Source organism: Linepithema humile, chromosome 1 (assembly GCF_040581485.1).
Source record: "Linepithema humile isolate Giens D197 chromosome 1, Lhum_UNIL_v1.0, whole genome shotgun sequence".
Lineage (NCBI taxonomy): Eukaryota > Metazoa > Arthropoda > Insecta > Hymenoptera > Formicidae > Linepithema > Linepithema humile.
Genome location: NC_090128.1, coordinates 34,577,423 through 34,592,056, shown reverse-complemented (window position 1 = coordinate 34,592,056; position 14,634 = coordinate 34,577,423). Strand labels below are relative to the sequence as shown.

At 29.5% G+C, this 14,634-nt stretch overlaps 2 protein-coding genes across 2 annotated transcripts; one reads left to right on the top strand and one right to left on the bottom strand.

The window, feature by feature from the left end:
* Positions 1–3,505: 3,505 nt before the first annotated feature.
* Positions 3,506–8,243, bottom strand: LOC136997276 (acyl-CoA Delta-9 desaturase-like). The gene is made up of 6 exons (XM_067347843.1): positions 8,107–8,243; positions 7,298–7,569; positions 6,187–6,317; positions 5,906–6,111; positions 4,148–4,330; positions 3,506–3,916 (listed from the first exon to the last, which is right to left on the bottom strand). Exons 2-6 carry the CDS (start codon positions 7,563–7,565, stop codon positions 3,637–3,639), a joined length of 1,068 nt encoding a protein of 355 aa, XP_067203944.1. The 5' UTR covers positions 7,566–7,569; positions 8,107–8,243; the 3' UTR covers positions 3,506–3,636.
* A 4,057-nt stretch (positions 8,244–12,300) lies between these two features.
* On the top strand, positions 12,301–14,372 carry LOC136996876 (uncharacterized). Its single transcript, XM_067347844.1, has 5 exons — positions 12,301–12,427; positions 12,505–12,585; positions 12,709–12,920; positions 13,017–13,220; positions 13,277–14,372. Exons 1-5 carry the CDS (start codon positions 12,357–12,359, stop codon positions 13,603–13,605), a joined length of 897 nt encoding a protein of 298 aa, XP_067203945.1. The 5' UTR covers positions 12,301–12,356; the 3' UTR covers positions 13,606–14,372.
* The last annotated feature ends 262 nt before the right edge of the window (positions 14,373–14,634 follow it).

Here is a 14,634-nt window from a genome sequence, read left to right as displayed (position 1 = left end):
TTAAACTAATAATTTTTATATCTAATCACGATATGTGCAAGAGCATTTGTAAATTGTTCTTGATTAGATTAACTCTAGCTACTAATACTGAGGAAATCCTCGAATGATAAACAATACAGAACAGCACATTCGATAGAATCACATTCGATAGTGCAGGATTTTGGACGCTCTAGGACGCTCGAGAATGCCAAACTATATAAACATTTGTACATTTCGTTTCATCACTGTAAGCTTGAAATATCATAACAATGTAAAAAATTTTGGAAAAAAATCAAAACACTTAATAATTTCAAAACTTATCTTTGGATATGTATTAAAAAAGGGGAAACAATAGTATTGTACTAGTCAAGATTTAGATACATTATTATAAGAAAAAATAGATTACAGTACAATTCAAAAGTTGCATGCATATCATAAAATAAATAAACCAATAATACAATACAATACTCGAAAAAAAATTCTTCAATCAAAACACAGATGGTGCTCGTATGTCATATACAACCTTGTTACGTGCTATGTCATCATATTATGCATTATATAGAAATATATACACTTACCCGAAAAAAAAGCGGTACACTGAAAATGTGGGAAAAATTCATCAAATTTCAACTGACGATAACTTCGTAAATAATAAAGATAGAAAGTTCTATAAAATATGGAAATGAAGCTAAAAATCTCTACTTTAAGAATCAATTTATTTCAATGTTGCAAAATAAATTTATTGAAAATGGCGGATGACAAAGCGCGAGCATGCAAAATTGAAAAATAATGGTTCGAGTTTGCGACGGTGCACGGTATAAACAAAAAATTGTAGCTTATTGGGATCAAAAGCGTACGAAAGTACAGAGTCTCCTCTTTAAAATGCTTTTTTATGCATCTCGATACGATGATTTTTCGCCGAGAGATTCGCATTTGAAGAAAAAGGCAGATTCTTACTTCAAATGCGAATCTCTCGGCGAAAAATCATCGTATCGAGATGCATAAAAAAGCATTTTAAAGAGGAGACTCTGTACTTTCGTACGCTTTTGATCCCAATAAGCTACAATTTTTTGTTTATACCGTGCACCGTCTCAAACTAATTGAACCATTATTTTTCAATTTTACATGCTCGCACTTTGTCATCCGCCATTTTCAATAAATTTATTTTGCAACATTGAAATAAATTGATTCTTAAGAAATAGAGATTTTTAGCTTCATTTCCATATTTTATAGAACTTTCTATCTTTATTATTTACGAAGTTATCGTCAGTTGAAATTTGATGAATTTTTCCCACATTTTCAGTGTACCACTTTTTTTTCGGGTAAGTGTATATATTTCTATATAATGCATAATATGATGACATAGCACGTAACAAGGTTGTATATGACATACGAGCACCATCTGTGTTTTGATTGAAGAATTTTTTTTCGAGTATTGTATTGTATTATTGGTTTATTTATTTTATGATATGCATGCAACTTTTGAATTGTACTGTAATCTATTTTTTCTTATAATAATGTATCTAAATCTTGACTAGTACAATACTATTGTTTCCCCTTTTTTAATACATATCCAAAGATAAGTTTTGAAATTATTAAGTGTTTTGATTTTTTTCCAAAATTTTTTACATTGTTATGATATTTCAAGCTTACAGTGATGAAACGAAATGTACAAATGTTTATATAGTTTGGCATTCTCGAGCGTCCTAGAGCGTCCAAAATCCTGCACTATCGAATGTGATTCTATCGAATGTGCTGTTCTGTATTGTTTATCATTCGAGGATTTCCTCAGTATTAGTAGCTAGAGTTAATCTAATCAAGAACAATTTACAAATGCTCTTGCACATATCGTGATTAGATATAAAAATTATTAGTTTAAACTATATCTCTGTTTTGTTAAATTAATTGCATTTATTATTTTGTGATTTAAGTGTATTGTCATATACATCTTTTGATTCAGTTATTATGATTTAATGTTATAATTTTGATGCCGATTTTAATAAAATGGCTGTTAAAACACAAGATGATAAATATTTTTTCCAAAATATTTGCTGAAGTATTATGTGATAGTATCTATGATACAATTTAAAAAAGCAGCAACTCAATATCTTTCACTTTTATAGAAAATTTTAATCTTTTAATGTTTTAATAATCTATCAATAAAAATTATAAATGACATAATTACACGTTGTAAGTAAAATATAAATAAATAATAGATATTCTAAGCAATTTGAGAAAAAAAAATCCGTTTTTTTACGTAAAATTTTTAGTTGCTGCTTTTTGCATTTGTGCTATTATTGTGTTTAATAAAGCTTTGATTGCGTTTTAGTAACATTTAAGTCATTTCTACCTTTCGTATCAAAATATCTACAAATTAGTTTACTTTATTACGATCATGTTACTTCTTAAAGATAACGGATATTATCTCAATGTACAGCGAGTATTTTGCTTACAGTGAAATAAATATCTAATGACAATTTATCACAATAATTTATATTGTACTCACTTATACTTGCAGAATAGCTTTAACGGAAAGCAATTTTTCTCTTCTAATTGTAAAGTACTATATATAGAAGATTCTTGAAATATTTAGAAACTATATTTTTTTTATAAATCGTGTTTTTTTATAAATCGTTATTATATTTATTCGCTTATTTAACACTAGCGTCTGAGCGAGTTGTCGATTAAATACTGCTTACTCGCGATTTATGCATTACAAGCGTTTCTAATCAAATCATACTTCTTGCTAATTATATGTACGATACATTTCTCCAAAACATCTTGAATACATAAACATGTATAAAATTTTTTATTATAAAAAATTGTTATGTTCCAATCAAAATCATTCAACTTGTGTTTAAAACATTATTAGTAATAGTTTGAAGTAAATCAATTTAACTGTGACACCCTGTTTATGCACATGTATGTGTGAATATATGATTATGTACAATATACATTTTTTTTGTTTTCACAAATTCTAAAGTAACAAAAGTTATAACGAGTTATGCTTTTCATGTTTTCTACAAATAATAAAATATTTTAGATACAAGCCAATGGATCTTATTTTTTATTTTATTTTTTTCTGAACGTCTGTTACATAAATTAGTTAATAATTTAACAAACTTTAGTAGTCATGGATACGTTTAACAATTGGCGAACCGACGTGGTGGCGATATGCCAAGGATGTTATGTCGGTCGATTATCAGTGAACTCTCTCTTCTCGAGAAAAAAACGGTCCCATGCGATGTGACGGGCGCAAGTGAAAACGATCGTGCGACGTTTACAAAATCGACGAGTGACAGAAGCAATTGCAAAAATGACAGAAAATGAAAATGGCATACAAAATGAAAATAAAATCCATACAAAGGTTAAAAAATGGTTTAATTTTAAGACATAGTTGAAGTGGATGAATATCGCATTTTTTTTCTTTTACATGGTGGTTTCCTGTATGTGTTGTTTAATTTTAATTAGCTTGAAAAATGGGTAAGAATTTCGTCGGGGCAGGGGAAAGAAAGGAAAACCATGCTTCTCGCAATGTGTTCTTTATTATTATGCTGTCGCTATATTCTCCCTCTCATCGATCTACGCAGTGGATCGTGTATCACTCCGCGCCGCGGGTGCGTGCGGCGCTGTATAAGCCTTACAAATTATTAATCCTCATTGCTCAGTTTTATTGTTCGCTTCCGATACAATACTCCAATGACTTCCGTCTCCTTTTTTCCTAAGGACAGTTTTCACGAGTTCCGCTGATGGTTGCTTGAGATCGTATGCCCAGCCGATCTTCGCGAATAGGTCAATGTACATCGTGACTATATTCAATTTATAATCTCCTAATTCAGCCGCCTTGTAGTCCCATGGGAACACGTGATGATAATTGTGCCAACCCTCGCCATATGCTATAAACGCCACGAGTCTATTCTCCGACGGGTTGATTTCTCTATCGTTCAAATAAAATACGAGACAAAATTACTTTGTTGCATGCAAAAGAATAGCGAGAATTCTATAAGTATTTGTAGCATTGCATTTTTTAAATACGTAAAAAAAAAATTTTTACAATCTTTAAAATCGATCACTGCATATTTGATGTGAAAATAATCGATTAGCAATCATAATCTATGAGTTATAGAAAAATTTATTCTGCATTAGTCAAACATAGCTGTATACTTACGTATTGTATGGCTTCGAACCGAACATGTGAGCTGCACTATTAACGCTCCACGCGAAATTCAAACTGAGTACGTAACGAAGAATCTGTGACATAACGGCCCTGGACCAGATCTCGTTCCATGCGTATACGGGTATTAAAATCGGTAGCAAGAAAGCGAAAACAATGTTTAATATCAAGAAATATCTACAAGAAAGAATAAATTAAACGCTACACATCAAGTCCCACAAAAGCTCTATTGAAAGACATGGCAATTATAAAAATTTGGAGGAGAATAAACAAGTGTTTATAAATTTTATTCTCACTCGTACTACCCGAGTCAAAATTTAAAACCTACTATAAACCTCATACATGGTTATTTGTGCCTCTAATAATGTTCCTTGACCTACAAGTTCTATCTTGAAAGTGTTATGTCTTCTTTTGGCCTTTCTTTAATCTTGTTGTCCTAGAAAACCCTTATTTTTATTGATGTTAAATATACAATTCCTACTTTCGTTCTTACAACTCCTACCTCTTTTGAATCTCCAAATCTTATCGAAATTTCTAGCAATAAAAATATTAATATTTAATCTATAATTGAGTTCAATTTCTATTATTTCAGATTAATATAATAAATGTTATAATATAAAATAAATAATAACAAATAAATAGTAAAAAATATTTAAAAAAATTAAGTGCCACTCAGTATTATATTTAGTAAAAATACAAATAAAATTAAGTTATTGCTCTTCCTTAATTAAATTAAAAATCGTTTTAATATATAAAGCCAATAGAGCAAGAGCTGGATCGATTTGCTCAAAAATTCTTTTTTTATTATAAATTTATACAGACGTTTCGGCCAAGGTACGTGGCCATCTTCAGTGTAATACAAAAATTATAAAGTTTAGTACATAATTAGAGAAGCGTTGGTAATATTTTGACTAAGGAAACGCATCCTCTAATAAAACGTGTATATTTGTGGTTAGTAAAATTATATAGGTACGTGTGAAGCCACGGACCGTCTAACTTGAACGGTTCGTCAACGACTATGTAAAAGAAATGTGACATGTGTCCACGGCTGTGAGTGGGACTCGAAACACGAAAACGATTATATTTAGTATTATAAATAACTAAAAATTTATTCGAATAAACAAAAAACAATTAAAATTCAAAATTTTATTTAATATTTTATTACATATTTGACCTATAATTCGAAATTATTTAATATTCTATTACCACATTTACTTGTATTTAATGCATATCTTAATTTCAATAAACGCAATACATTAATTATGTAATTTACTTAACTGCAGATAGATATGTAAGAGATAAGTGAATATTATTTATATAATATTTGCTTATAGTAGTCTATTTACAGTTAAGCAAATTATAATAATTAATATATTGTTTATTGAAATCAAGATCCATACATTAAATGCAAGTAGTGTATATGAGATAATAGATTATTAAGTAATTTTGAATATTTATTTTCTAGAAATACATATTTATAGAACCTGGAGCCTTTTTAGAGGTTCTCAGTAGGTACTCTTTTGAGCTTCCACATGGAAAAAACGGCAATAAGTAATAATTTTTAGTATCAAAGGAGGGCAATAGCCAATGTAATGTTATATCTATATATATGAATTAAAGCTTACATTGGTTCTCCAAATTCAACAAAACTTGTAGGTTTAATCTAGGCTAAAAATTTCGACTCGGATACTTTTCAAGTAAAAATGTATTTCAAAGAGAAGAATATTTAGCAACTCTTTGATGCGGACTTACTTGCAACCGAATATGAAAATGGGATCCGCCATTACATCACTCATATCAATCTGACTACCTTTTTGTATCACCTCTGGATGTTTTTTCATCATCAGCCAGCCGACATGAGAGAAAAAGAATCCTCGATTGCTATTGTGTGGATCTGCGTCTGTGTCTGTGTACTTATGGTGTACTCGATGATCTCGCACCCACTCAAATGGATTGTTCTAAAAGGGAATCATTGTGAAGCAAAACGCTTCTTTCTCGTGATGCAAAAAATAATTATTTAAACATTTATCTACCATGCCAGCTATGCAATAGAAAATAAGTAATATAACTCTGAGCTGCCATTTCGCTTTATAAGCTCGGTGAGTCCAAAAACGATGAATACCGCCGTTTACACCGATTGCTTGTAATGTACCCACGACGTAGACTTGAAGTGAGAAAAATCAAGGTACATAAATACCATTATAAGATTATATGTCATTAATTATAATACAATATTATGTACATTTCATACGATAAATCTATCCTATAGTACCGTTATAAGTTACGCTACAAAGATAAATTACATTAGAATTAGAATAAATTATGTAAAACCAGATGTTTAAAAAGAAAACAAATTGCATTATCATTAAAATCTTTTGATTTAGTAAAATCAAGTTATTAACTTTGATATCTTAAAGTAATAAAATATTCTCATAATCAGTACAAAAAACAAACTATTTTTCAGCGTGATGTCTGTTATAAAATAAAAATTGTACAGTAGAAACAGAACCCTGATGGAAATATTTTGCTGAAAATATTATGAAATCAATGAAAAGTAAAATGAAAGTTTTTGAAAAATTACTGAATATATATTTCAAAATAAATCATAATTTTCTGTATGAAAATTTAATGTAATACTATAAAATATAAGGAAAGTTAAAATATACTGCTGAAAAGTAATAAAAGAGTTTTAAAATAATTATCATTATGAAATTTACTGAATTAAACTAAAAATTGTTACTTTGTAATAAAAAATAGCTGAAATATTTATGAAATTAATTAATAGGGTCATACTGAGAGAAATTTTCAAATACATTTCAACAAAATTTCGTTAAATTTTCAGAAAAATATTTCCATCAGGGAAGTCTTCAATATCGTCAAGCTATTATTGCTAGCTCCCTATAATTTTGCATATATATGTATATGTATTTCATTGCTTAATTTCCAAACCAATAATTGCTAAAGATAATATCAATGTTTTAAAAAAATGTGCGATATAATTGTAACCATCATATTTAAAATATCCATGTATGTGTAAAAAGAGGTATAAAAATGATTAATCTATTAGTAAACTGGTTTTTTGCTTATTTAAAGTTTTTCTAGAAGAAAAATCAAAGTTAATCATCTTCCAAAGAATATACTTACACCAAATGCTTGTCTTCCAATTTTCAAGCCAATTAAAATTAAACAACGCATACAGGAAACCACCATGTAAGAGGAAAAGAAATGCGATATTCATCCACTTCAACTCTGTCTTAAAATTAAACCATTTTTTAACCTTTGTATGGATTTTATTTTCATTTTGTATGCCATTTTCATTTTCCGTCATTTTTGCAATTGTTAAAGGTTTCTTTCTTTGAAAATTATTTTCTGTGCACATCTTGGGTTCTATGCTGAAGATATCGGTTGCCATTTTCCTAGTGATAAAATACTTTAGGTCATACACGGAAATGTTAACGGTTGCTTTGAATTAATCGTAACTTCGAATCACGAAAATTGCGTTTTTTTATGTATTGCAAATTCTATACATTTTTATAAATTTTTACAGATGTCTGATCTTGATATTATTAATTACCGATATGTACATATTATGTATAGACGATGCAAAAATTTGAGAGATTACATATTCAAATAGATTACATATTAATATAGATTACATATTCAAATAGATTACATATTAATATAGATTACATATTCAAATAGATTACATATTAATATAGATTACATATTCAAGTGTAATTTAAGTATAATCTCAAGTGTAGAGCAGTTACATCCAATAAATTCATACTGATTTTGATAAACAGCAACATCTTTGGTATCATTATAGATACTAATAGATATTTGAAATAAATAATAATAACACAATATAATAATATTTTCTATCAAATTTCGAATTGTACGAATTTGCCGCGATTTTTTTTCGCAAAATAAAGAATTATATAAGTTGTACATACCTGTCTTTCCTAATGTCTATAATAATCGTTCGTTTAATCGTTCAATTTGTTAAAAAAGAAATAGAAGAGAACGAAAGGCTTAAGAGTCAGATTGTTAATATCAGCACTATAAATGTACATCAGAAGCAATGGGGAATTGAAGAAGAGAGGAAAAATAAGGAGTGGGAGGGTAATGTAGTAGGAAATGAGGGCGATAGGAGGAGAAGGCATTTAAGTTAGAGGGGCGGCAATAGGTTTATAATTAGGAGATAAGGCTCTGATAAAAAGTTAGTAACTTTAACTGTTCTACCACATGTTTTGACGCATAATAAAAATAATTTCTGAAATAAATCTTTTGTTATAAGAGAACTCTTCCAAAATTGTTTTTATGCTTGTTATTTTTGGTTTATCCACGAGATGTACAAAACGTAATAAATATGAATTATATGACTTATTAAATTCATTGTCGTCATTGATGATGATCAAAGTTTTAGGCCAGAAGTATAATGTGCCAAAACAACACTTTTTTAAGGCAATTTTTGAAATCAATTTTCCTAATTATTATAATTTTATTTCTTGATATTGCCAATGTACATATATAATTATATTATATATATATATATATATATATTTCTTTTTTTATCCACTTATTAATTATTTAATAATAATGACGAAATTGTCGAATTCGGAAATTTTTTTTTGTCAACATTCTAAGTCTAATAATAAATTAACAATATTAAATTAACATAATTATATTAAATAACATAACAGTATTAAATAAACGTAAATTAAACAATAATAATTTTTTGTACTTGATTTTCTCAACCTTTCTTCATACAATTTGTCTTTATTTCTCTGTTAAAGAATATCCATAATATATAAGATTCATAGTTGCGTAAATTTAAAACTGCTAGATACCATCGGAAAAGCTGTTGCAAATAGAATATGCAACGCCTTTCTTCCTTTCTATTTAAAAAAAATATGAGATTGATTTGTGTAATATCGCGTTCCATTTTGTCGTACTTCAAATGTAAGTGCTATAATCATGTAATTTGATTTCTTTTTCAGAATAATTTCCTGACATTTGTCAATAAAATGGATGCCAATACGTCAGTGGCTGCATGCAATACCAGCACAAAGGTAAATATCGAGAAAGAACTAAACAACGATATGAATCCAGTAAAAATCGTTGACACTGATAATGACGCTACCGATAAAAAATTCGAAAAGATAAAATCAGCTCTTTCCGATTTGGAAACGGATTTAATATGATACATTGTTCTGCAAGTTGTGTTGCGCACCATTGGTATTTATGGCTTACTAACTTTCAACTACATGAAAAATCTTATGACTACATTGTGGAGTAAGTGTACCCGTCACAAAAATTTTAGTATGTACATAGAAATTCAAGAAATCTTCAAGATTTTTAGGACACTTACTAGGTAATTCTAATATGACCTCTTTAAAATATTATCTTTAGCATAAAATTAAAGTAATTGATTAGTGCTTCACCAACAGAGTAGTTTCTTCTCGCGCAGTGAAAGATATCAATGATAGTACGGATGAGATATTATTAAACCCGTTTGAGGCGATCTACAATTCACAACAAAGTTCGAGATAAAAATCTGTTATATATAATAATAAAAAATGTTTGAACAATCAGAATTTAGTCAAAAACACAATTCAAATATCATTAATATGTTGTATATCTATTCCGATTTTTTTAGTTTTTTCTATATTATACGCATGAAATACAAAATTATAAATAAAATATTATCTTAAATTCTGTCACAAATTATAAACTATTGAAAACGGACTTATAAATCACGGCAACTTCTTTGTAAATTTTTGTAATTGTCAAATTGATTTATAATTTATTGTAAGTATTTCACACAATGTTAGCGATATTCATCGATATTTAAATTACATAGAACACTGAAAATTATCGTTGACACTAACTACTGTAACAAATTGAATTTGTTTTATTTTTTATAATAAAAAGCTGTAATATTTCCTTCACTACTTACTTAACTTGTATATTTTTTATTTTATTAATAAATAAAACATCAATAAATACCAACAACAAAGTATAAAACATTTTTAACAAATTTACGTACGTTCAACGCGTATCAAAGTTACGAAATAATTGAAAGATAATTTCTTACGAAAAATAATTATTGTTACAATTATTGAAAATCTTTTGAAAATGTTAAAACTTTTTTAAGTTCTACTTCTTATTGTTAGATCTCTACATTATTGTTACCTATAGATGTTTATAGAATATTTAAGAAATATATTTTTATATATTGTTAAGTAATTGGTATGTTCATTATATCCAATTTTGACGTGTCTACTGGCGCAACTCGACTTTAGACTCATAAATGCTATGATCCAAAGTTACCATTGAGAATTTTGCTGTTGGTATGCTTCAGCGCGTGTGCACAGGTAATTTGAATTTCTCAATCAATTTTGTCAATAATTTGAACAACTCTGCTTGCATTATATATAATGTATAATTTGAAAGTATAGATAGAACTTTACAATCTTACTTACAATCTTTTTTGAATTTTATTACAGAATACTATATGCAAATGGGCAAAAAACTATCATATGCATCACAAGTATTGCGATATCAATGTGAATCCTCACAATGCCAAGCGCAGCTTTTTTTATTCAAATATGGGTTGTGTGATGATGAAGGAACATCCGGAATTTACTGAGAAAAGCAAGAACATACGTATAAAACACTGTGGTCACCTCTGAAGTCGCCTCATAATTTTCTCTATTTCTACAAAAAGTATGCAATGTGCAATTTCCGTTTCACTGTTTATTATTTCTAATGCTGACCTAAATACACATATCTTCTTGCACGATTATTCATCGTAGCACACAGTGCGTACGATGACAAATGACAATTTTTAAATGCAGCTGCTTAATACTTGACCTTTAATCAAGAGACACGGTAGGTCTCGCGCCAAGTTCACGCGCAGCGCGAAACCAAACGTGTATCTTTACGCGAGCCCGAAGAGTCCAGCGCTGGACTCTCTAGAGAGCCGAGATTATCGGAACTCAATAATGCCTGGGCCGATCGAGTTGATAATAGCCTCAATCACTTTAGCGCATACCCAAAATATATAATAAAAGTATGCTTGTTTTTGCATCTATTATAGTTTACGTGTAAACGCCCAACCCTGGCTTTTACTATTCAAAATAAGTTATTGGTCATTACTGTATGAGATATCTATAAGAGTTTATCATCTTTTTAAATATTGACAAAAATGCAACATTTTATTTACACACGCGCACGCGCGCGCGCGCGCACACACACACACACACACACACACACACATAATTATAGAAGTAATTTATTAAAATAATTTAAATGTACATTTTCAAATTACACAGGTTATTAAAAATAACTGATCTTTTGCTAAATAAACTGTAAATGCAAAAATAAATGCTACAATACATGTATTTACAATACGTGTGTATTTATATTTCAAATCTGATTGATATACATAATCATGTTTTACAAGTATGCATTACCGACACTTTGTAGATATAGCACATATCGGAATCAAAAAGTCGTGGACGTAGCACGGAAGAGACCCAAAAGATCGTGGACGTTATCTACGGGATTCGTGGACATCGGCTACGTAGTTCAATGTGCACGTTTTGTGCACATAGAGGCGCTAGCCCACAGAAACCATAGACTTATATAAATAGACCCAGCGTTCTGTGAGAGGAGTTGTCCGCGTCTTCTAAAGGACAGAATGATACGCAGTAAGGTGCTGTCTCCGTCACTTGCTGGTCTGGAGGGGGAACGTCGACAACGTTGAGGGGAATTAAAAGGCGCGCGTACCGCATTTATACATGCCCGCATTTTTCGTGTTTCTGTCATAGACTTATATAAATAGACCCAGCGTTCTGTGAGAGGAGTTGTCCGCGTCTTCTAAAGGACAGAATGATACGCAGTAAGGTGCTGTCTCCGTCACTTGCTGGTCTGGAGGGGGAACGTCGACAACGTTGAGGGGAATTAAAAGGCGCGCGTACCGCATTTATACATGCGGTACGCGCGCCTTTTAATTCCCCTCAACGTTGTCGACGTTCCCCCTCCAGACCAGCAAGTGACGGAGACAGCACCTTACTGCGTATCATTCTGTCCTTTAGAAGACGCGGACAACTCCTCTCACAGAACGCTGGGTCTATTTATATAAGTCTATGACAGAAACACGAAAAATGCGGGCATGTCCACCTTAGAACATATATAAATGGAAGAGGAATTGAACGTTGAGCCTGAAGCAAACATCTGTGCGAGAGAGAAAGCTATAGACTCCCAAATGTTTGTAATGCGCATGCGTTGATCTCAGTTATCAATCTCACATGTGTTTTCACGTTGATTACACGTTATTATTACAGAAACGTCAAATACATAGCAAAAATGCCAAACGCATATTGTGTGTTGTGTGGTAATCGCGATAAATTGGTTTCATATTATACGTAAGTAACTGTATAAAATATTATATGCATGCATTGAATTATGTGATCACAAATAGGTTATATTTTTATATATTATTTAATGATATTACATTTTTTATATTTATTTGTTTATATATAAAATAGATTTCCGAAAAATAAGGAATTTCGTGAAAAATGGCTGTCTTTTTGTGGCATCAACGAAAAAGTTTTGAACACAACAACTAAATTATGTTCAAATCATTTTCAAAAAGAAGATATCATCAACAAAACGAAAGGTTCAATCATTAAGCCCAATGCTGTGCCGTGCATTATTATTAAAAAGAAAAGGTTACACATAGAAAATGTACCATTGAGCGGTAATATAAACATTACTCTTTTTATATCTTTACTTGAAATGACTCGTAAATTGATTAATGGAGTGACAATAAATTAATTAATAATTATCTTCACAGAAAATTATACAACAATAAATTTTCCACCGTCAAGTTATGAAAGAACTGCCAAAACTGAAACAGTTGCAGAAGAATCTAGAACAAATCAAATTGCCACTGATGAAATCATTGTCGAGACTGAAAAAGTTACAGAAGAGATTAGAACAAATCAAATTGCCACCAATGAAATTGAAAATATGTATTTTAACAATGCATCTCACAAAGGTAAAATTTCTCATAATTAATTTTTTTTTTAATTGATTAATATTTCTTGATTCCAGAAAATATAGCAGCAAATCGGCCATCAACACCATTAAGTTCTAGGAATATTGAGTGTTTTCAGACATCTATCAAAACTGTACGTGTACCTCGCTATGTTGGTGACATTCAAATGTCACATATTTATACACCTAGAAGAGCTAAAAGAGCTTTAGATATAGCAAAGAAGACCATACAAAATCAACAAAAAAAGATAAAAGCTTTAAAACAATCACAAAGGAGATTAGTTACTCGCCTAAAAACAATGGAAGGATTAATAGGACATTTGAAACAAAAAGATCTACTATCAGAAGCGACTGCTGAAAATTTAATGGTAATTTCAAGGGTATAGGTCGATATTCATAGTCCGTCCTTATTGTAAGATCGTTTTAAATAATGTTTTAAGACGCTAATACGGCTCTGTGATTGGTTTATGACATTTTAAGACTGTACTTAAGACAATCTTAAATATAAAATCCGACTAATAAATACCAACCGTAGAGAACCCAAGGAGAATAAAGTCAAAATAATGTTATTTGACATTATATTGACCAAAAAATGACCAAAAAATGACGTAAAAATGACATTTTTTGTCATTTTTGGTCAATATGATATCAAAATGACATTATTTTGACTTTCTGTTCTTCTTGGGAAACTATTGTATAATTTTATCAGTTTTGTTAAAGATGAGTATAGAGTAAAACAACGTTCATCAATTTTTTAATGTTTCTGCTATTTTTTTGCAATTTTTCTACCAATGACATTTACTGAAATTGAAGAAAAATTGTAAAAAAATGTACAAAGCAATTGCAGAAAATTATGCAAAGATATTAAAAAGAAATTGCAATAAAAAATAAAAATGTAAAAATAAAATAATCATGCAAAATTTTTTCTTTTTATTTTGTTTTTTTCTTTTTTTAGCAAACTAAATGTAGGATGTATCTTTTATTGATCGAAATATATATAAGGAAATCAGAAAATAATGAATGAGGAATTTGTATATTTAAATAATAAAATAAAATAAATAATAAATATGTGAATTATATATACATATGCAAATCATTGTAGTAAAATTTATTAAAGTACAATAATTTCAATAAAAACTATAAGTTTGTATAATCATTTTGTTTTATTCGTTTTACACATTCCTACTATTCCTAATTTCTTATTTTCAACTTACTTTCAGTTATTCATTTCCTTTCAGTTAATAATAACATTATGCATGTTTTATATAGGCTGAACTTCCTGCGGTGATAAATCATGTTTTTCAACGAAGAAAAGGTGCAAGAAAAAAGTATTCTGCAGAATTAAGACAATTTGCTCTTACGCTGAATTTTTATTCAGCTAAAGCATATAAATATGTTCGTAAAACGTTTAACAA

Coding starts and splice junctions, on each gene's coding strand:
- LOC136997276 (XM_067347843.1), bottom strand. CDS start 7,565: ATGGCAACCGATATCTTCAGCATAGAACCCAAGATGTGCACAGAAAAT. Junction 6,112..6,186: donor TCTATTGCATAGCTGGCATG/GTAGATAAATGT, acceptor ATTCCCTTTTAG/AACAATCCATTTGAGTGGGT. Junction 4,331..5,905: donor ATTTTCATATTCGGTTGCAA/GTAAGTCCGCAT, acceptor TCTTTCTTGTAG/ATATTTCTTGATATTAAACA.
- LOC136996876 (XM_067347844.1), top strand. CDS start 12,357: ATGGAAGAGGAATTGAACGTTGAGCCTGAAGCAAACATCTGTGCGAGA. Junction 12,921..13,016: donor AGAAAATGTACCATTGAGCG/GTAATATAAACA, acceptor TTATCTTCACAG/AAAATTATACAACAATAAAT. Junction 13,221..13,276: donor TAACAATGCATCTCACAAAG/GTAAAATTTCTC, acceptor TCTTGATTCCAG/AAAATATAGCAGCAAATCGG.